Source organism: Hyperoodon ampullatus (genome assembly GCF_949752795.1).
Source record: "Hyperoodon ampullatus genome assembly, chromosome: 1".
In the NCBI taxonomy this organism is placed as follows: Eukaryota; Metazoa; Chordata; class Mammalia; order Artiodactyla; family Ziphiidae; genus Hyperoodon; species Hyperoodon ampullatus.
The window spans coordinates 212,889,590-212,911,230 of NC_136914.1; the positions used below are offsets into that span (position 1 = coordinate 212,889,590).

A 21,641-nucleotide genomic window follows, 5' to 3' on the forward strand; every position below is an offset into this window, starting at 1 on the left:
AAACCAAACGACACTATGGCAAATTTAAGATCAATTTTTTATTTAAGTATACATATCATAGAAAAGCTTTATCTCATAAAAATATGCCCCATATTAAATAATTTTAAAGATACGTAATTACTTACATATAATGCTTTCAATCTAGTTTATTATCATGAATCCTTTGGTCCCCAAACCTGCCTATGTTTACGCTCCTACTGTTGGATGCAGAATACAACAGCCCCACAGGGAGGGGCAAGAAACAAGGGTACTAGGCAGACCAGTCTCAATTATTGATGATGCTGAGAGGCCCTGCACTGTAAACATGTTATTCAAACGTAAATGAGAAAATAAGGTGTATGAGTGACCTTCATGAGGTTTTTCACATAAAGTGAAATATCATATCACTGAAGATTTAACTACTAACAAGTTAGGCCTAAGTTACTTAACTACTTCTGAGTCCTCTGAGGTAACATCAATATCCAGCTTCCAACTTCCACTCTTCAAAATATTTCTCCATTGTGCGTCTGGATCTCAAGGTGCCAACATTCACGGTAGGTATGATTTTCTGCGGCTTCAGCCATTGAACAAAACGTTTCATCTCTAGGTAGCTGCTGTGTTCACTATAAGGAATCCCTGCAACATGAAAGACAGTGCCTACTAAAAATCAAACTAATAAAGAAAACTGCACAAGCCCAAAATGAAATAAAAGAGAAAAGGAAAGCAATCCAGAGTATTTTTGCCAAAAATTCCTTGGTGCTTTTTTTCTGATAACAAAAATTTGCTAGTATCTTTTTTTTTTTTTTTTGCGGTAGGTGGGCCTCTCACTGTTGTGGCCTCTCCCATTGCGGAGCACAGGCTCCGGACGCGCAGGCTCAGCAGCCATGGCTCACGGGCCCAGCCGTTCCGCGGCATGTGGGATCTTCCCGGAGCGGGGCACGAACCCGTGTCCCCTGCATCGGCAGGTGGACTCTCAACCACTGCGCCACCAGGGAAGCCCCCTGCTAGTATCTTTTGCAAATAATAAATATTAAAATGATACAAAAACTTTTGAACATTAAAAAATTCTATTACTTTGCTATGTAGACACTTAATAATATGCATTTCTATAGATTCTTATTTATAAGTAGGCTTTTCTTTTTAAACAATTCTTCCCTTTAAGCACTTTGCCCAGCTATTGATTTCAGGAAAATTCTGGAAGAAATATGAGTAAAATTTAAAGAGTAACAAGCAGAAGACTCTTGATTTCCACAGCAAGTAAGCAGATTCCATCCCCAAGCTTTGTACGCATAAAAAGGAAAAAAAAATTAAGTACTAAAAGTCTCTTCATCTTCTTTACTGAAGATCAAATACCTCAGAGAAAGAGGGAGAAAGGGTCCTGTTTTGAGTAAATTAGGATCCAAAAATGTTTCCATCAGCCATTATTGTAATAAGCCAATCTCTGAGGACAATGGTAAACATCCTCCAAAGATGAAAAAATTAAAGTCAAGTCTGTATCTCTTGCTGTCATCACATCTAATCCACTGTCTTCCTGTTCTTGGTGTCGCAGCATCATTTAAACTTCCAGGACACAATGGCACTACCCACCCCTCCTTTCAAGTAGTTCTACAATCTCCCCTACATGTCACTGATCACACATATAGACTGATCTGTATTAGTCAATGTCTATTTACTACAGTAAATACATCAGTAGAGCATGATGAATGATTTGAACTTGTTAAATTATTAAATTTAATTATTTAAATTATTAAATGATTTAATCATTAAATTTAATTATTAAATTATTACATGATTTGAACTTGTTAAATTATTACTACAGTAAATACATCATGTAGAGCATGATGAATGATTTGAACTTGTTAAATTATTATTATTATTATTATTATTATTGTTTGAACTTGTTAAATTATTAAAGATTCTTTGGTGCCTCTTTTTCCTTGGATCTTAGTTTTACTGTTTTTAAAAAAATGTAAGGTAATTACAAACATTAAGAGTAAAAAAATTGAATAATCATACCATATATTGAAATGTTTCCTTTGGTCTGGGGAATAATATCTGCCATACTAGTTAACTTGTTAGAATGTGTCCATCCTGTAGGTCGAAAAGCCAAAATCTGATCATATTTCCCACCACACTTCTTCAAATGATTCTGTAAACCCTGTTAAATAAAAACAGGATATTTATTTAATGGTCAGTGAAGATGGGTTATATGGAATAAAACAGAATGATTAAAATGTTACATTGGCACAGTCACGGAGTTTTCACTTGGTGAACATAAATTGGAAAACCTAGTGCACTCCCCCAAAAATAAAATCACCAAAAAAATAATCTTTTCCCCTTTACTTATCTAAAGTTAAACAAGTTTAAGTACAGTCTGAGAAAAATAAGATGAGGCAACTTTAAAGATAAGTAATCATGTGTTTTAAAATTACAATTCAGATAGCTACCAAAAACAAACAAAACAAACACCTCTCCAAATCCTACAATTATTAGGATATTAGAGATACTGGCATCTAATACTATCCTTATGAGAGATACTGATATTAACACTGGTAAACATCAATCCAAACATATCCTCATACATATACACCAGTAGAGGACTGACAGATGGATAAAAAGATGGAAATAACTTTATAATGGCATTATACTCAACTCAGACATACATTTTAAGATGCATAGTATCTAGTGTTCCCTTCTCAAGTGTTTACTCCTTTTCACCCTTTATGCATGAACTAGAATAATTTCAAAACTTTTCACAGTGCCATGATCAGAAGTAATATGCTAATAAATCTTGAGGTCATCATTAGTGAGGTCGTCATTAGTGAGGACATTAGGTAAGATTCTCAGAAAATCAATGACAAAGGTTCAACCTTTGAAAGATAAGAGAAATCCAGATAAAGATAATAATGGCAAGAGGGATACAAAAAAACTCTAATACTTTTTGGGCTAAAGATTCAACCCAGAGTGTCAAAGGCTTAGTGTAAATTTATAATAAAATTTTAATTTTATTTAAAATAATAAAAAACCTAAAGTGTATATAGTGTCATCTTGGATTTCTAGAAGTCTTCTTTTTCTTCTTTAACCATACATACTTTACTGAATTTTTAAAAGATGCTGGTAGGAAGTTCTGAAGAAATGATAAAGATAAATTCACTCATCCATCTATTCATTCGTTCAATAAATATCTGTTCCAGTATTAACACCAGGTGCTGATGCCAGAGTAGCGAGTGAGACACAGCCTTCACCTTTTGGAAGCTTACAGCCTAAGGGGAAGACATCAATAAACACCACCTTCTAAGTCTTTTTTTTTTTTTTTTTTTTTTTAAGTGGAAACAATCTGCCCTTTCCTAACTTTTTAAGACTCTCATCATCTATTATACCATCAGCACCTAGGAACTTACAGATTGATCTCTTCAGAAAGGACTCATTTTTTAGTATAAGTTTCTAGAAATGGAAATAGTTGAGGATTTACCCTCTTTTCTATTACTATCCAAGTGGATGAAGAGTGCCAATTTCTCTGAGTCTCAGCATAGGGGTATTACCTTTTTTAAAAGTACACCAATTTGGTAGAAGACAAACACATCATTTTAAAAAAATTTTTCTTTTTGATTACTATTTAAAGGTTGAACAGTTTATTGTGTTTATCAGACATTAAGATTTCACTTGATGAATTAATAATAACCCTTTGATTTCTCTTTTGCATCAAATAATGATCTTTTATTAATTTGTATACCTACCATTAAACAGTCATATTTCTTACCAACTACTACCCCCCCAAAAAAGTTTAAGTTATAGCTATATAACTAAGTTTTCATTACCATATCCCTGGCCCTGCAAATTTTCAGATTTTTGTCTTACTTAGTCTAGGATCTATTGTAATACTATTTGCTTAATTACTAATCCCTCTCTCTTCCTGTCCTCACAAAGAAAAGGAAATAACAGGAAACAGGTTTAGAGCAATTAAACACGTAATATCATAAACTGAGAGTCCAGCTATCAATGCAGGTCATCAAACTTATCCATTCTTACTTGTCTCTGTAAAAACACTCGGGAGAACCCAATCAGAAGTAATTTCATGCTTTTCATGAGACAAATTAGAGTTACCATGAAAACATCATTAATCTGTGCCACAAACAAAAATATAGGATATTATCATATAAGCCAAACATACAGGGAAGACTGCTGACAGCCACTAGTCTTTCATTAACCACAACTGCAGAACTACTATCATGAGGAATTTTATTATCATTTAGTCAACATAAAGTCCCTGGTCTATGACTTGTCTCTCTGTTTACTGGTAACCAGTTTGTGATTAAAATGCATTCAGTAGATGCCCCTAAAGTTATTTTTTCAGTATGCAAATAATCATCTATAACATTATGGTTATAATGTTTTACCACATCCCATGAATCAGGTTTAAATCAGAGGTGATAGTAAACTATATACTTACGTATATGAACTTGGGATGTTGAACTAGGTAGCATGAATGGTTTTATTTATAGGGTTTCTAAGTCGTTCAAGCCTGCCTTAGAAACCCTGACAATTGTATCAGGTTTACATTTTCACAAAAAAGTCATTAGCTCTGATACAATAAAACTATTTTTGGCTGGTAAAAAAAATTGGCTTTAAGTACTAAAATATAGTCTTATGGTAACTGTCAGCTTCTGCTCCGTCTGTGTTCTGAAGATATGAAATTGTAAAAAATGTCAACAATATCTGGTCACTTTCATGGAGGAAGGGGAAGGGCTACTGAACAATACCAACAACCTATGACAAATAATGGAAATAATACAAGCAATGATTTCAGATATTCCTTTTTTTGTTTTTTGTCTTCAAAGCAGGTAACTGCCAGTTTTTTGGGTGTTTTTTAAGCATACAGTTCAGTGGTTGTTGGTATAGCCACAAAGTTGTATGACCATCACCACTATCTAATTCTAGAACATTTCATCACCCCTCCATAAAACACTGTACTCATTAGCAGTCACTCCCCATTCCCTCTCCCTCAAGCCCTGGAAACCACTAATCTACTTATTTCTTCAGATTTACCTATTCTGGATACTTCATATAAATGGAATCACACAATATGCGGCCTTTTGTGTTTGGCTTCTTTCACTTGGCATGTTCTCAATGCTCATTCATATAGTAGCATGTAGCAGTAATTCATTCCTTTTTACAGCTGAAGAATATTTCTATTTTATGTATATATAACATTTTGTTTATCCATCCATCATTTGATGGAATCTGAGTTGTTTCCAGTTTTTTGCTATTATGAATAATGCTGCTGTGAACATTTGTGTAGAAGTGGACATACGTTCTCAATTCTCCTAGGCATATACCTAGGACTGGAATTGCTGGTCATATAGTCACTCCATGCTTAACTTTGAAAGAAATTAACAAACTGCTTTCTAAAGCAGCTGCACCACTTAAAAATCTCATTAGCAACGCATGAGGGTTCCAGTTTCTCCATGTCCTCACCAACAATTGGCACTGTCTATCTTTCTTAGTACAGCTATCCTTGTGAGTGTAAAGTGCTATCTCACTGTGGTTTTGATTTGCAGTTCCCTGATGGCTAACAGTGTTGATCCTCTTTTTATGTGCTTCTTGGCCATTTGTATACCTTCTCATTCATTCCTTAGCCCTCTGCTGTCACTGGTTTTCTCCAACATCACTTCACTGAAACAGTTCTTGTGCAGGTCACTTTTTCCTTATATGACCTCTCCACAGCATATGGCACTTTTAAACACTATTCTTGAAAAGGTCTAGTCCCTTCATTTCCATAATATTCTGACTTCCCCACCCCTTTTGTCCCCCTAAATGGATAAATTGTCCAAATGAAACTAAGTTAGCAGGAAATAAGACTGTATTGCATGAAGTAATCTTTATAAAAATTATAAAAATATGCTATACCCTCCGCAGGATATCAGTGTTCATTTTATAATTAACCAACATCCTCATTAGCCTCCATGCAAACTGGATGCCTCTCAAATTTAACATATGTTTGCAAAACTGGCTTAAACACCAATGGACAACACTATGACCTGATTATCCTTGACATTTTTATGAATTATATACTCATGAAAATAGGCCATAAAATTTTTACCATAATCTCATGAAAACAGTAGTTACACCAGTGAGAATTTCCTTACTCAAGGGATAGAACTAAAATACTAATTTTCTTTACACAATGTGTTATTATTTATAAGACAGATACAGTAATCAACACCTAAACTATTTCAAAAATCTCCATAAAAGTTATTTCATAAACATTATAGCAAAATTAAAAACATATTTTTTGGTGTACATTATGTTCTGAATTACTTTTTTTTTTTTTAAGAAGATATTGGGGGTAGGAGTTTATTAATTAATTTATTTATTTTTACTGTGTTGGGTCTTCGTTTCTGTGCGAGGGTTTTCTCTAGTTGTGGCAAGTGGGGGCCACTCTTCATTGCGGTGCGCAGGGCCTCTCACTATCGCGACCTCTCTTGTTGCAGAGCACAGGCTCCAGACACGCAGGCTCAGTAGTTGTGGCTCACGGGCCTAGTTGCTCCGCGGCATGTGGGATCCTCCGACCACGGCTCGAACCCGTGTCCCCTGCATTAGCAGGCAGATCCTCAACCACTGTGCCACCAGGGAAGCCCTGAATTACTTTTAATACATAGGTTTGATGTATTCCATTGCAAGGTGTCAAAACGTTAGTAAATGGAATGAATCTTAGTATCTGAATAAATCTGACAAATGAGCCCCCATAAATCACAGGGAGGTCATGTCATATGTATCTTAATTTATATCTCAGAACTAGCACTAGAACTTTCTCTTTCACTTCTACTGTTTCATTTAATCCTCACAAGTATATTTTCAACGTATATCAATGTTATAGTGGCTTAAAATTATACAGAATAGACCTGAAGAAAAGTAAGAACTCCCTAGAATTCTCCACTCATTTCCCTACTCATCCAGGAAGAATGGAGAACAATCTCAAAATGTTTGAATGACCAGAGAGCTGCACACTTTTCTATTTTTGTTTCTTCCTTTGTGACAGTTCTCTAGTTCTTAACTCCTGGTGGGCATATGAATCACTCTATACAGCTGCACACACATACAAACTTAAAACGTTTAAAATTCCACTTAAAAGATCTTCTAGGGCAAAGTTTACTTTGATTCCACTGTAACTGAGTTCCTCTAAGTTAAATGCAAGTAAAATGGGATTCTAGTTTACAATCATCAGATTGCCTTTTCTAGTTCATCCTAAAAAGACATTATCTCTTGAATACTTACCTTAAAATTAATTTGCATCATTGGGAGAAGGTGAACCAGTGAATTGCACATGTCTGTAGTGATGAGGGAATTAATTTCTGGTATATTGAAGCACTGTAATGTGTTATATTTTTCTTTGGACATGCCCACTTTTGAACCTAAAACATCAGCAATGGCTACAGGCAAAGGAAAAGTTTAAAAATGGTAAAATTACAGCTTATGAAAAAAATAAAATTACAAGTTAACTTTAAAATAAGAATTTACCAAATTAAAAGAAATTCAAAACATTCACACTTTTGCCATAATATCTCAAAAAGGCTGAACAGGTTTGTCAGTTAACTATGTGGAATAAATTGTGAGAAAGCCAAGAATTTATTTTTAAAGACCTAGTATTTAAAAATTGCATAAGATGTATGGAAAGAGTTAGAGGGAGGGAAAAAACAAAATTTGGAGGAGTTAAAACCTTAGCTTTATCATTTCATATCTTAATGTTTGACATTATGGGACCACAGTTAAGAAGAAATGGAAGTACTTTGCAAAATAGTACAATACTATGTAGACAAACTACAGTTACATATCCAAAAATCATTTAGGAACAAAAACTAAAACTGGTCTCTAAAATAATTAATTGATGGCTATCATCAAAGAATGCAGTGAAAGACCTATGCACTAGCCATCTTTCAAAGTTTACTAAAATACTAATGTAGCATGGACTTTTGCTCTATAAACATTTTGTAGATATAAAGGCTACCATAAACATACTTAACAAATGTTTCCATTAAGTTAAGCCTTTCAAAATTTAAATGAATCAAACTCTATCAAATATTTCTTTCACCCTCAAAGGTAATATTGAACTGTTTGAGGAAATAAATATCAACTGAAAGAACAGAGCCTGAAAGGGCTTTATGCAAAAAGAATCTGATCTTTATAATACAGTAAACAGCTACAGCTACCACCCACCTAGGAAGACTTTCTCTTTTCCAATAGAATAAGTGCCACAGACAACAAGAGCACGTGGGTTTAGAGTTACAGTCTCAAAGGCAGTGTTGATGGCAAACTGGATAACCTCTTGCTGAGACGGAAAAGAGTATTCTGGGCTGCAATATCTGTAATACGGAAACATGGTACTTATTAAAAGAACAACAAGAAAGTCATAGCATTAAGTTGGATGCTATTTTAGAAAACAAGCTTTAGCAAAATTACATACAACAGCAGTATAGTACATTAACACCACCGCAGTTATCTCACCAGTGCCTGTGGTTAAAATATTTGTTACCAGCTATTGATTATTTATGATGGAACTATACATTTCAATATACCTTTTAAATTATATTTCTTTTATAATCCTCAAATAAAGAAATTGCATTGTTTTTCCTTCAAGAATATTTCTAGGTAGCTATTTTAGCTATGAATTATAAGCCTTAATATCTTCTTTTTTTTAACCCCAATCCCTATCAAAGGAAATATGATTTATAGGGATTATCTTTTTGGACTAAAGAATTCTGATTTAGTAAAAAAAAAAAAAATATATATATATATATATATATATATAAAAATATAAAATATATATATATATATATATATTATATATATTTATTTTTGCAGTATGCGGGCCTCTCACTGCTGTGGCCTCTCCCGCTGCGGAGTGCAGACTCCGGATGCGCAGGTTCAGCGGCCATAGCACACAGGCCCAGCCGCTCCACGGTATGTGGGATCCTCCTGGACCGGGGCATGAACTCATGTCCCCTGCATCGGCAGGTGGACTCTCAACCACTGTGCCACCAGGGAAGCCCAAAATATATATATTTTTAAGATAATGAAAGTGAACATGAATTTAATGAAGTAGCATTAAATCAAACAGTTAATATTCATCTGGTTGTTATTTTCTTTTAGGAGATATAGAAATATATATAGTATTATGGGACTACAGCAGATCCAGTTGGGTCTACTTCAATACAGTAACACCCAATGAAAAATTAACACTAAGACTACTAGTTATATATATTTGAGATGAAAATTAAGTACTTTTTCACTAAAAATCTCATAAAGTACACACATCAAAGAAATATTTTTCCAATTTTCAAAATTGTTTTTGCTGTTCAGCCGTAAATCTTATTATTAAGAAAAGACTTAGTCCTTTCTCCTATAAATACTCACAAAGAAATCCAGAATTGTATGTAGAATAGAATTAAGTAACAAAAAAAAGTTAAAAAAATTATTTTCTTAGTTCACCTAGTATTTAGGTGAATGGAAGAATTAACTATAGTATTAGAAAACTCGTTGTGGAAAGACCATCTCTTACTAAGATATGCCATCCAAACTCACTTCTTCTTGAAACAGGTTGAAATGGTTAATGTAATTTCTGACCAACTGATGAGGTATTTCAATATATAAAAGAAGATAATAGCTTATACCATTATGTAGCACTTAGGAATTCAAGGTTGCCACTTATAGATTACCTTTTGGAGAAAGGAACAAAGTAAGTTTGAATATTCAGACAGAATCTCATTCTCTGTTTTTTTCTTCACAATCATGCTTAATAGTTACACAGACACTTTGAAAGGATAACTTTAAAGGGCGTTTTCCTAAAGTTTGCTTCTAAATTTTTCATCCTTGTTTCAGTAACAAGGTTTTTACATAAACCATATTTTCAAAAGGATATTACATAAAAATTGAGCTGGAGTCAGTTAAGCCATGCAATCCAAAATTTGTTCTTAAGTATATATTTTTTCAAACAGCATCCACCTAATAAATACTTAAAATGATAATTGACAGTAAGCCATCATTTTGATTACCTAAGCAAAAGTTCAAATTATTCATAACATGCAGGGCAAATGCTGTTGGTGGAAAAAAGAAGTACACAAAGTTTCTCTTACGTTGTATCTAAGTAAAGCGTGTGGACTTTCTGGCCTGCAAGAAGAGAACGTTCCATGGTGGGATCTGCTCTGAAGTCTCCGGTGTGTAGTATGACATAACCATTAGGAAGATAAAAAAGGATCATGACAGCACCTGGACAGCTGAACACAAACATTGAAAAAGGAATATTCTTAACACAGGCAAAGCATCTAAAGAAAGAGTGTCCATTTCAATATCAACAAGTTAATATACTTTGTTAGCTGACCACAATGACATAGCATTGTACTACAAAGGTATGTAGCATTTTAACTTAAGGAAATTTATGTCACACACACACACAAAAAAATGGTGTGCAGGAAAGGGTTAATTCAGCAGGCCAGTGTTGTGCAAACTCCACAGGTCCCCAAGAAAGGCCTGTCCTTAGGAATAGTCATTGGCTGGCCCTTGGGAGATAAGTTTAGAGTCCTTGAAATATTCTGCCTGCTAAGAGTGTTTTGTATGCCTGACACATTGGGCCATGTGTTACTAGTTTGATAAGATAGTTTATGTTAACAGTGTGATCTATGGTGAATATCTGTCTTTGCTGTAGGGGACTGGCGTCTGAGTAGCCCAGGTCAATCAGCATGGGTGTTGCATGTGTACATGATTGACCCTCAATAAAAACCCTGGATATCAAGGCTCAGCTGAGCTTCCCTGGTTGGCCACACCTCCTACATGTTGTTACACACTGTTGCTGGGAGAATTAAGCACATCTGTGTCACTCCACTAGAAGAGGACACCTTGAAACTTGCACCTGGTTTCTCCTGGATTTGCCTCCATTTGCCTTTTTCCCTTTGCTGATTTTAATCTGTATCCATTCACTGTGATAAGCTGTAACCACAAATAAAACAGCTTTTCTGTGTCCTGTGAGTCTATCTGGTGAACCATTGGGCCTCAAGGTGGTCTTGGGGACCCCTGACACAATGGGGTTTGGAAATTACTGTCAAAACACAGAGAATTTTCATTTTAAATTCTAGGAAAACACAGGAAATAACTACAATTGTAATTAAAAACTTCCCCTTATCTCCCTGACCCCAAAATTCAGGCCCTGATGACTTCACTAGAGATTTTCTACTAAACACTTAGGGAAGAAATAATAATAATTACTACATGACACCTTTTAGAAAATAGAGGAAGGAATGTTTCATGAGACCAGTATTACTCTGATATCAAAATAAGACAAAAGTGTAATTTAAAAAAACCCTATAGACCAATATACTTTTTAAAACAGACACAAAATTCCTTAACAAAATATTAGCATATAAAATCCAGCTATATATTTTGAAAAAGGGTAATACATGAAGACCAAGTGGGGTTTATCTCAGTAATGCAAGGCTGGTTTAAGTCAATCTTTGTCATTTACCACATTAACATTATAGAGGACAAAAGTTGTATTATCACCTCAATAGATGCCAAAGAAACATTTGACAAAATTCAACACCCATTTATGATTACAAACTCCCAGCAGAATAGGAACAGAAGGGAATTTCCTCAACCTGACAAAAGGCATCTATGAAAAACCTATTGCTAACATCATACTCAACAGAGAAAGACTGAAAGCGTTCCCCTTAAGATCAAGAACATGGCAATATGTCTGCTCACATCACCTCCTATTCAACACTGTATTGAAGGTGTAATCCCGTACAATAAATAAGAGAAAAAATATCATTCTAAATGGAAAGAAAGAAGTAAAACAAAAGCATCTTTATTTGTGGATGACATATGTAGAAAATTTTCAAGAATCTACAAAAAACCTACAACAACTAATGAGCAAGCTTAGCAAGGTCTCAGGATACAAGATCAATAAACAAAAATCAGTTGTCCAACAAGAAGTGAATGAAAAAAATAATTGTATTGTGTCCATACAATAGATAGTACTCAGTAAGTAAAAGGAACACACAACAGCATGAATGAATCTCAAAAACAGGAGGAGTGACAGAAGCCAGATACAAAACAGAAGACATTATATGATTTCATTTAGATGAATCCCTAGTAAAGACAAATCTAATCCATAGTCATAGAAAACAAATCAATGGTTTCCTGGGTCCGAGTCAGGGTTGGGGATTGACTGGGAAGGAGCACAAGGAAAACTTTTGTGGTGGGGAATATTTTCCATATTTTTATTGTGGTGGGAATTACATGGGTGTTTACTTTTGTCAAAATTCAGCAAAGATATAAAATGGGTCCATTTTATTTATGTAAATTGTACCTCAATAAAGTTGACCAAAAAAAAAAAAATCAGAACCTGAGTTATCATAATTGGTGATTAAAAAAATAAACAGCAGCAAAGTTAGCAGACAAAAACTTACAGGCAACCTGAAAAAATAACAAGCCTGGATTTTAGGAAACCTAGGTTTAGTCTTAATTTTAATTCTCTAGGCATCTATGATCTCTAAGGTACATAAGGCTAACATTCTATGGAAATTATAAAGATGCATAGTTGACTGACAGTTACATTTTGGCAATGTGAATCCTGACAGTACTTTACGTTAAAAAAAATGAGGGAAAGAGAAAAACAATTTCTAAGAAAAAAATCTTCCAAGACTTTAGTATCAAAAACCTAAAGGAGGGCTTCTCTGGTGGCACAGTGGTTGAGAGTCCGCCTGCCGATGCAGGGGACACGGGTTCGTGCCCCGGTCCGGGAAGATCCCACATGCCGCGGAGTGGCTGGGCCCGTGAGCCATGGCCGCTGAGCCTGCGCGTCCGGAGCCTGTGCTCCGCAGCGGGAGAGGCCACAGCAGTGAGAGGCCCGCGTACCGCAAAAAAACAAAAAAAATAAAAAACCCTAAAGGATTTCTTCAAGGAAAAAAAAAAAAAACCCCTCTAGAATCTGAATGGAGTACCAGCTGTTAATATGTACCAGCTGTTAATTTATATGTGATATTAAAGAAAATGGCAAAAGGTTATCTCTTAAAGAACAGCAGCAATATGTTAAAAGATTTAAAAAAAAATAAGATGGAGTCTCATGTAAAGCATAGTAATTTAAACTGCATTAAAAAATGGGTTAGAGGGCTTCCCTGGTGGCGCAGTGGTTGAGAGTCCGCCTGCCAACGCAGGGGACACGGGTTCGTGCCCCGGTCTGGGAGGATCCCACATGCCGCGGAGCGGCTTGGCCCGTGGGCCATGGCCATTGAGCCTGAGTGTCCGGAGCCTGTGCTCCGCAACGGGAGAGGCCACAACAGTGAGAGGCCCACATACCGCAAAAAAAAAAATGGGTTAGAGAACACTTAGAGAATCTCTCTACATTTAATCTTTGATCCTGTAATTGGGTACATTTGTTTTCAAAAGGAGACACACACTTTACTTAAGTGTTTCTTATCTTACTTAAATAAGACATTTATGAAATATCAAGCATAATAGTTCCAATAAAAAGTTCTTAAATAACCATGCAATGTGTTTTCCTTTTGAATATTTAAAAATAGGGTATTACTAAGGTAACTTTAATACTTACTGATTGGCATCTAGCAAAACAACCTTGACACCATTCACTATACATTCAGTGTCTGTTGGCAATGGATGGATATATTGTTCTTGCACGTGAAGTTTGCTCTTCAACAAATTGCCAGTTATCTGCAAAACAGGATGTGCTTATTGCTGATACATTAAAACATTAAATATGTCTTTTATTTCATATCTAGCTTAGAACCCAAACATCTTAATAATCTCCTGGTTCTCCCACTTATACTCATGTAAACCCTCCAGAATGCCAGGAAGAACTTTCTAAAATGACTGTGTCATATCTCTGCTTAAACACTGTGACTGATTCTCCCTCACCTGTAAAAAGTCCATTATCCCCATCATGTCATACAAAACTCTTCATGATCTGGCCCCTACCCATTTCTGTGGATTTATCTCCTGTTATTCCCTATCTTGTCTTTAGTGATTCTGAATTATCTGAAGTTCCTGGAATGGGCATACTTCTTAGGTGTCTGTGCCTTTACACAAATTCTTCTCTACCTGGAAGGCTCTCTCCTCTTTCCTCTGCCTTGCTCTGAAATGAGACAGACCTGTGTTCAAATTCTGGCTCTGCCATTTCTAGCTCTGTGACTTGGGGCATGCCACTTAACCTCTCCAAGCCTCAGTTGCTTCATTAATAAAAAGAAGATAATTCAAGAATGCTTGAGGATAAAATCAAATTCTAGCCAAAGCCCTTAGTAGTACACATTAAAATGCTCACCTTTTAATAATTATTTCAAGGTATCTCTTTCACCATGAAACTTTTTCTAACCTTAGCCTAGGACACAGTAAAGCCCCGCTTCTCCCTACTTTTAGGCATTCTGTTCACTTTTCTATTACAATACAGATCCCATTGCGGTACTATTTGTGAATGTGTAGCCTGAAAGCTCCTTGAAGTTAGGTATTTTGCCTTGAGAATCTTTTTAGGCATTCAGTAAATATTTACTGAATGAAACGTACATGTTTCAGTACATCATGAGGTATCAATATTTATTGTTTCCACATAATAAAGCATAATTTAAAAAATCTATTGTAACTATTAACAATAACTCATTTAATTTTAGAATCTCAATGTGGAGTCTGTTTTTTCATATATTTTCTAGAAGAATGATAGATCTTACAATCTTAATTACCTTTTTTTTTAACCAGACTGGTTAGAAATTCGCTGCATTCTACAAATTCAGGATTTAGAATACTAAAACTTACCTCACTACAATAAACAGGAAACGTGAAGTTTTTAGACAATCCAGCATAATGATCAGAATGAAAATGTGTGAGAAAATAGGCCGTGCAACCTTCAACCAATCCATACTGAAAGGCATCGACTGTAAAGCCAGTTCCTACAATGAAAACAGCAACACAAGCCGCTTGAGCAATAGCTAAGTAAAAGCAACCCAATTTGCTTATATAGCAAACCCTCTGACACCTTTACATCTCATTTCCAACTTAACTTTACATTTTAATTTAAAAATCTACATCACATAAATTCAGCAAAAGGTGATACTAGCGATGAAAGTGAGTCTTATAAGTTTCCATTAAATATCCCAGTATAGGCTTTTTAATGAATAACTGTACCAAAAAAATTAAAAATACTAAGCTACAAATGAGTTACTTTTTTGTTTTGCTGAATGTTTTCACAATACTTACTGGGCACCTAAAATCCTTTACTTCTGCAAAACAGCAAAAGGAAAATGCTAACTTTCTTTTAAAACATGAATTCTCAATGGGGGTGATATTGGTATGCTTCTTAGGGGCAAAAATGGTTGATGACCCAAATAATCTAATGGCCCTCCAAAGGGCCACAGTACAATAACAGATAAACAGGGTATCTGTAGTATTTGAATTTCATTGTGGGAGGTGGGGAGGAGGAAGGGAAACAAACAAACAAAAAGCCTAAAAAGGCTCCCTAGAGGAGCAATAATGAAAAAAAAAAAAAAGATTGAGCTGTTCTGAAATTTGTTCATGAGAAAAAAACAAGTGCGCTGACTGTGATATGCAGGTAAATAAACATACCTCCACAATTCTACGGAGGCCTAGCCACACATGGCCCACTAATTCTGGGCTCACTTAAAATACAGAAAATTAATCAAAATAATTATTAAAAACAGAACTGGTACTAAGATGTACATAAATGCTTTTCTTTACATAAATATCTTGAACAAATTATATTGAATAGATGTAGAATATCAAAAAAGCATATTAAAATTTTTTTCTGAAACCAAGTATATTTGGGCAGTTTTATATTCTTTTCAGAAGAAGGGTACCTGTTTTCTTCAATAATAAAATTCATTTTATGACACATTTTTCTACTAACTCATCTATGAAGACATGAGAAATTATAAGAACATGAAAAGACTGAGAAACTAAGTTATGATATGGTTTAAAAATGTTTAGCACTTATTATGACCTGTATAACCTGTGACATTTTCCTTCTTTGAAGCTATTTAGTACTTGCATTTTTCTTAAGTGCTTAGAGGCTGTTATTATGGTTACTTACAGAGAGCCTTTCCTCCTTCTGTATTAAGCTGATCTATATTAATCTTTGTCAGATCTGTAATATCTATCTAAATAGTATAGTACCTTATATATAGAATATGTTTAATAGAAGTTTGCTGAATTGAATGGAGTAAAAAAGATTAAATAGGAAAAAAAGTATGTTACAGGTCAATGAGGTATAAAAAGTAAACACACAAAGAAATTGTTTCACACACACATAACATGGGCAATGAACATGTAATTCAAAAAAGTTGTGTCTTTGTAAATATAGTAAGCCTTGATATTTCAACTTACCAGGTATTTTCTTATAGAATGGACATGTCCTTTTCCTTAATTCTCCTGCGTTCGATGACTCTGGGATTTTCGTGTTCCCTCTCTGCAGCCTGCCATGAGCTGATTTTACGAAGACTCTGTCTTTACTTAACTTGACTGTTCCAGGCTCTGTCTTGTTACGGTGACCTGAACTCTTCTGATGTACTCCTTCCTGCAATGAATCTGACTTTTTAAGTCTCTTTCTTTGATGCTGTGACCTCTTATGAGAAAGTTCCACAGAGGGCTGACTCTCACTTAAATTATTTGCCTCTAATTCTAAATCACTTAAAGATTTTTCTGCTTTCCTCTTGCACTGCCGGGACCTCTTTTCATTAGGACTTACAACTGTATTTAAGTTCATCCCTTCTAAGGCATTTTCCACCAGCAATTTCTCTTCTTTTCTTTTGGGTGGTAGTCCAAAATACACACCTATATCCATTTGCTTCATTACCTTAGTAGAAGGTTGTGATGCATTACACTTAGGGCCAGATGGCAATATTTTCAAAGACTTAGCAGCAGTAGGTGTACTAGAAAATATCGCTGTATTTAAAGCTGTAACTTTACTGTCTAGCATACCATCTAATGCCTTTCTGCAGAAACATGCTGAGTTCGTATTGTGCTTAGCATTGAAATTCTTACTTGATAATTCTCTAGTTTTACTTTGGGTTGGTTGGAAAGAATGACACCCTCCTCCCTGGCTTTCAAAAGGTTTTGACATTTTATTCTTAAGTAACGGAAGAGAAATTTGATTGTAAACAGCTGATTCTTCAATTACCTGTTTCTCTTTATTTGATTGAGATGAGTGAAATTCTGGCTCATCAGGTTTTGCTTTAGTGGCTTGGTAACTAGGAGAAGTAAACCTCTCTGCTAATGCAGGTGGAAACAATATAAAATCATCATCAGTATATGCTGGATCATCACGTAAAATAATACTCTTATTTTGGAAACTAAGTTGAGACGAATCATTTAGAGTGTTGCATTTATACAGTTCTTCATCGTATTTATCCTGAGTTAAGAAGCTATCCACTTCGGGGCAGCTCTCCTCCTGGTCCTTCAGTAAAGGGTCATGGAGTTTTTTAGACAAAGTGGAGCTATTTTCATCTCCTTCTAAGCTGCCATCTTTAGAGCTTTCTGTAAAAAATAGTTCCTGTTGTGAATCATCCAGCTTTTCATCTGTATCATAAGTTTCTTCATCACTTTGAAGTGGAGAATAGGAGATTTCACAGTTGCTAAAGTCATTTTCTGGCAATGTCAAATTTATGTGTTCTGGGCTGTTTTGACTGTCTAATTCTTCAGCAAGAGGCAAACCAAATCCTACCAGTTTGTCATTATTAACAAGTTCTGTAAACTGTGGGACTTGTTGGGAAGTTTGGATATTTGTCGAAGAGGAAACCTTTTTATCAGTTTCAGTTGGAGACTGAGATTTTCTTAGACATTGTGTCACTAACAAGGGATCAGTTGAAACATTTTTTTTTAAGTTATCTGTTTGTTTCTGATATGGAGACCATCTTTCCTTAAGGCTACAAAGAAAGCCTGAATTAGTCTCACTGAAACTCCCACCTGACTCACGGGATGGATTGCTGAAAGGACTATTACTAGCCCTGCTTTGAGCTAGCAGGAGATGAGTGTATCTCTTGTAATGAGAAGGAATTGTTGAGGAACACTGAAGAGCATCAGGACACTCTGAAAATTTTAATAAAGAAAAAAGTATTACCAGATCAAAGCACAAACTAAGCTTTGACAGTATTAGCACTATAAATTAACATGTAAGTGGAAAGTCATCAGTCCAACTTTGAGGCCTTAGGACAATAGCTATCTTTATATAAATAAAAAATCAGCACACAATAACAGTAATCCAGTATGGTTTTGCAAGGTGCTAGTTATTATTTTTAAATCAATATATTCTTTTAAATTTCTTGTCAAATACTCTTTCCCCCCCCAAAATTTAAGACTGACACCTTTTTCTCCCCACTAAAAACTTTCACAAATATGAGCTCCTCCAAAATGCATGTCATGCTTGCACTAGCTATTTCTTAAACAGGTGCTACAAATTGATCCCATCAGTTTCACTACATCACTATTGCTCAAGCAATAAAGAGTAGAGAAGGCTGGTATGTCTCTCGCAGACTAAAGTTCTACCTCAATTTTTATCTTATCAGGCAACACATATGTATGACAGTTGCAGTACCAAATTAGGTTCCATTATTTAATATTCACACTGTATATGAAACAGTAATAGCAGTCTTAATTAGAGCTGTTCATACCCTAAACATTTTAAGTTCTGTTCTAAGATTTGACATTCAATTTGATAAACTGGTTAATAATAAGGCTTTAATAATCTGGAAACTATTCCCTGTCATACCATTATGACTGAGAAACAGTCTGTAATGCATCTTGGCATACCCCACCCCCTGTATGTTCATTTTCAGGCCTGTCAAAAAATGATCCCCCCCCCAAAAAAAGATGTCACATTAAACTGGAGACTTCATTGCTTAAAAATTAACTTAAAACCACCTCATAGAAGTATATGTTATATAATAAAATTCAATTCAAGAAGAATCCACCTGAGATTATCCATTCAAAGGAGTTTAATCAGTGAAAAAACCAAGAGAAAAACTCTTTGAGGTGGCTTCATCTATAAGATATTTCACTCTGAGTGCTCACCATGGGATTCCAACTGCCATTTCTGACTTTCAAGCCACTGAAAAACAAATTACTAGCATTTGATGAGGCTTTCTCTGTTGTATAAGGCTAGTGCCAAATTTTTTAAGTTATTTTGCATCTTCATGCAGTACTTTAAAATGAGAACTAGAAGTTAATAATAAAACGTCTTCTGAATCATAGTTAACACGAAAGCCATACTCAATATTATTTTTATTTTACTGAATTTTGATTCTTTGAGATTTAAAAATTTATGTATGGTATATATAACTTTTAAATAATCAAATCATCAATAACAACCCATTCTCCATATACTACAAGTAGAATTTTCTACATATTAAACATGATATTTATTATATAGTTTAAATGATAACAGGAACATAGTGTTACTTCAGTTCTCATTTGGCACAATTTTATTTATTAGAATCTTAATAACCAAACACTCCTTCCTAGTTCTTATTTCTGTCCATTAGCATGATGACCCCAACACAGCCGTATTTAGAAGGCTGGACTACATTCATGATTCTCTAAAAGTCTGTTTCATAAAAGATAACAAAATGGGCAAGTTGTTTAGCTTTTAAGAACCCTCATCTGTCAGATGTCAATACCACCTACCTTATGCAGGTGAAAATATCTACCATAATATGTGCTCAATTAACATTTATGAAAAATCACAGATTTTTAGGGACTCTTATGAAATAGTAAAATGCATTTAAACTGTTTTCAAGTTTGCAACGTTCTCTACAATTCTACTATTGACTGTTATCTTTTTACCCTTCACAAGAAGCGTAACAATGCATTACCTTGTTTCCTTCTACGGTTAAGTCATTTATACTTTGAGTATCTCATCTCATTTTTGGTTTACTGCTTACCTGGCTTGTTTCACTGGACTGATATGTCTGGCCTAATGCAGGTCTTTTTGACTAGAGTTCACTATCTTTTTTGGAATCTTACCTGTTTCGGAGACTGGTATGGAATCCAAACACTCAAAAATATGCCATCGAGGTGTTTGACCTAGCAAGGAGGAAAAAGGCATCTGGCAGTTTGGACAGTACCCATCATAAACTGGTCGTATCTTCGGAGACACGTGTTTGTTTTTGTGAGTCCTACAGTGCTTTCCTGGAGTGGCCTCCCTGTCTTGGCACTGCTGAATACCATCTCCACAACTAGAGTTCTGACTGGAAGCGCCAGAAGTCTGACTGTCTGTTTCTCCAAGGCACGTTTCGGGGGCCTTAACCTTCTTTCTACCTTCTACAGTCCTTTTTTTATTTCTGTTTCGTTTTGACTGGTATTGTTCATCTGTTGCTTTCTCAACAGATTTTGGAATATTCTCAGAGCAATTATTTGGATGTACTGGTTTGGGTTTTCTTTTGGATTTGTATTCCCAGATGTCTTGTTCCAGAAAAGCATCCTCTAACATGGCAAAATGTTTTTGATCATTAAAGAAGCACTAATCTTAAGTAAATTGAGGGTCTATGTCGTGTTACAAAATTTTTAAATGGAATTATTTTGCTCAGAAAAAAAAGTAACAAAAAACCCACCAACTTGATGGGAATCTAAAGCTCTGATAATGAATATATTGGCAAACTACAAACCTTATACATGAGAACACTTGCTGTTTCATTTATAGCACAATCAAATTAACATCTGAGTTTTCCATTGTGTGTATTTTGTTCAGGTATCTTGGTTTTTCCCAGGACTTGATTCATAAAAGTAGTATCAGTAATACTTTGAACACTAAACCCCAATGGGAAGTATAGGTTTAACAGTTCAATCTTAGAAGGAGTTTTGTAAAATTGTTATAAAGCTCCTGTCAGCTCTCTTTCAACTGGACAATTGTCCAAATAACTCACAAATCCAACCACAGCCCCTGGGCAACTGGCTCAGCAGGTGTTCCAAACACTTAATGGCTACTTCAGTTTGCGAGTAACACTAGTCACACCATAATCAAATGTGTGTGATTGGCAAAAAAAACCCCAAAAACGCGCCCTTATCCGTGACTGGTGAATATTCGACAACTTCAGTTTCCTGGGTCAATCCAGTATCTTCCTCCAGCGGCAATGAACAAACACTGCACAATGAACAAACAAAATTCAAGTACGTGAAGTTGTGCTTACACTGAGGCCACCCACACTCCTAACTCCAGACCCCAGAGGTGGTCTGCCTGAAGGCGATCAGCTCTCTCTCCAGCTGCCTCAAAACCAAGCTTCACCTGCCTGATGCCTCCCACCGGCTCGACCGCCTCTTTGGGCATTAGAGGCTGCAAGGCCAGCGGAGTGGGCCCTCACCCCCTCCAGGGAAGGGAGCGAGGGAGCTGCCAGCACAGCTCGCTCCACAAAAGCCACCAGTGCTCTCCACTTCTGAAGACAGAGGCCGGGCCCTCAGGGATCCCCGCGGCCGCCCACCTGCCACCCTCGCCCCTCGGGAGTAGCTCCAGCTGCGTCCGCTCCCATCGTGCCCCCTCCCCCTGCTTGGCTGACAATCTATTCGCACCTGCACTTTCAGCACTGCAGGGTAACAAAATGCTGCGTTTGCGTATAAGCCAAGGCCATTGGCTAGTCACTCCCAACTTTAAAAAGCCTACTTCT

General features: G+C 35.7%; 1 protein-coding gene across 1 annotated transcript; it reads right to left on the reverse strand.

Moving 5' to 3' along the window:
* Positions 1–454: 454 nt before the first annotated feature.
* DCLRE1A (DNA cross-link repair 1A) lies at positions 455–20,473 on the reverse strand (the record flags this gene model as incomplete). The annotated part of the gene is made up of 9 exons (XM_079705069.1): positions 455–615; positions 1,996–2,137; positions 7,255–7,409; positions 8,194–8,339; positions 10,110–10,250; positions 13,580–13,698; positions 14,791–14,924; positions 16,375–18,075; positions 20,008–20,473. The coding sequence occupies 9 exons, from the start codon at positions 20,471–20,473 to the stop codon at positions 455–457; spliced, it is 3,165 nt and encodes a 1,054-aa protein (XP_079561195.1).
* Positions 20,474–21,641: the final 1,168 nt, after the last annotated feature.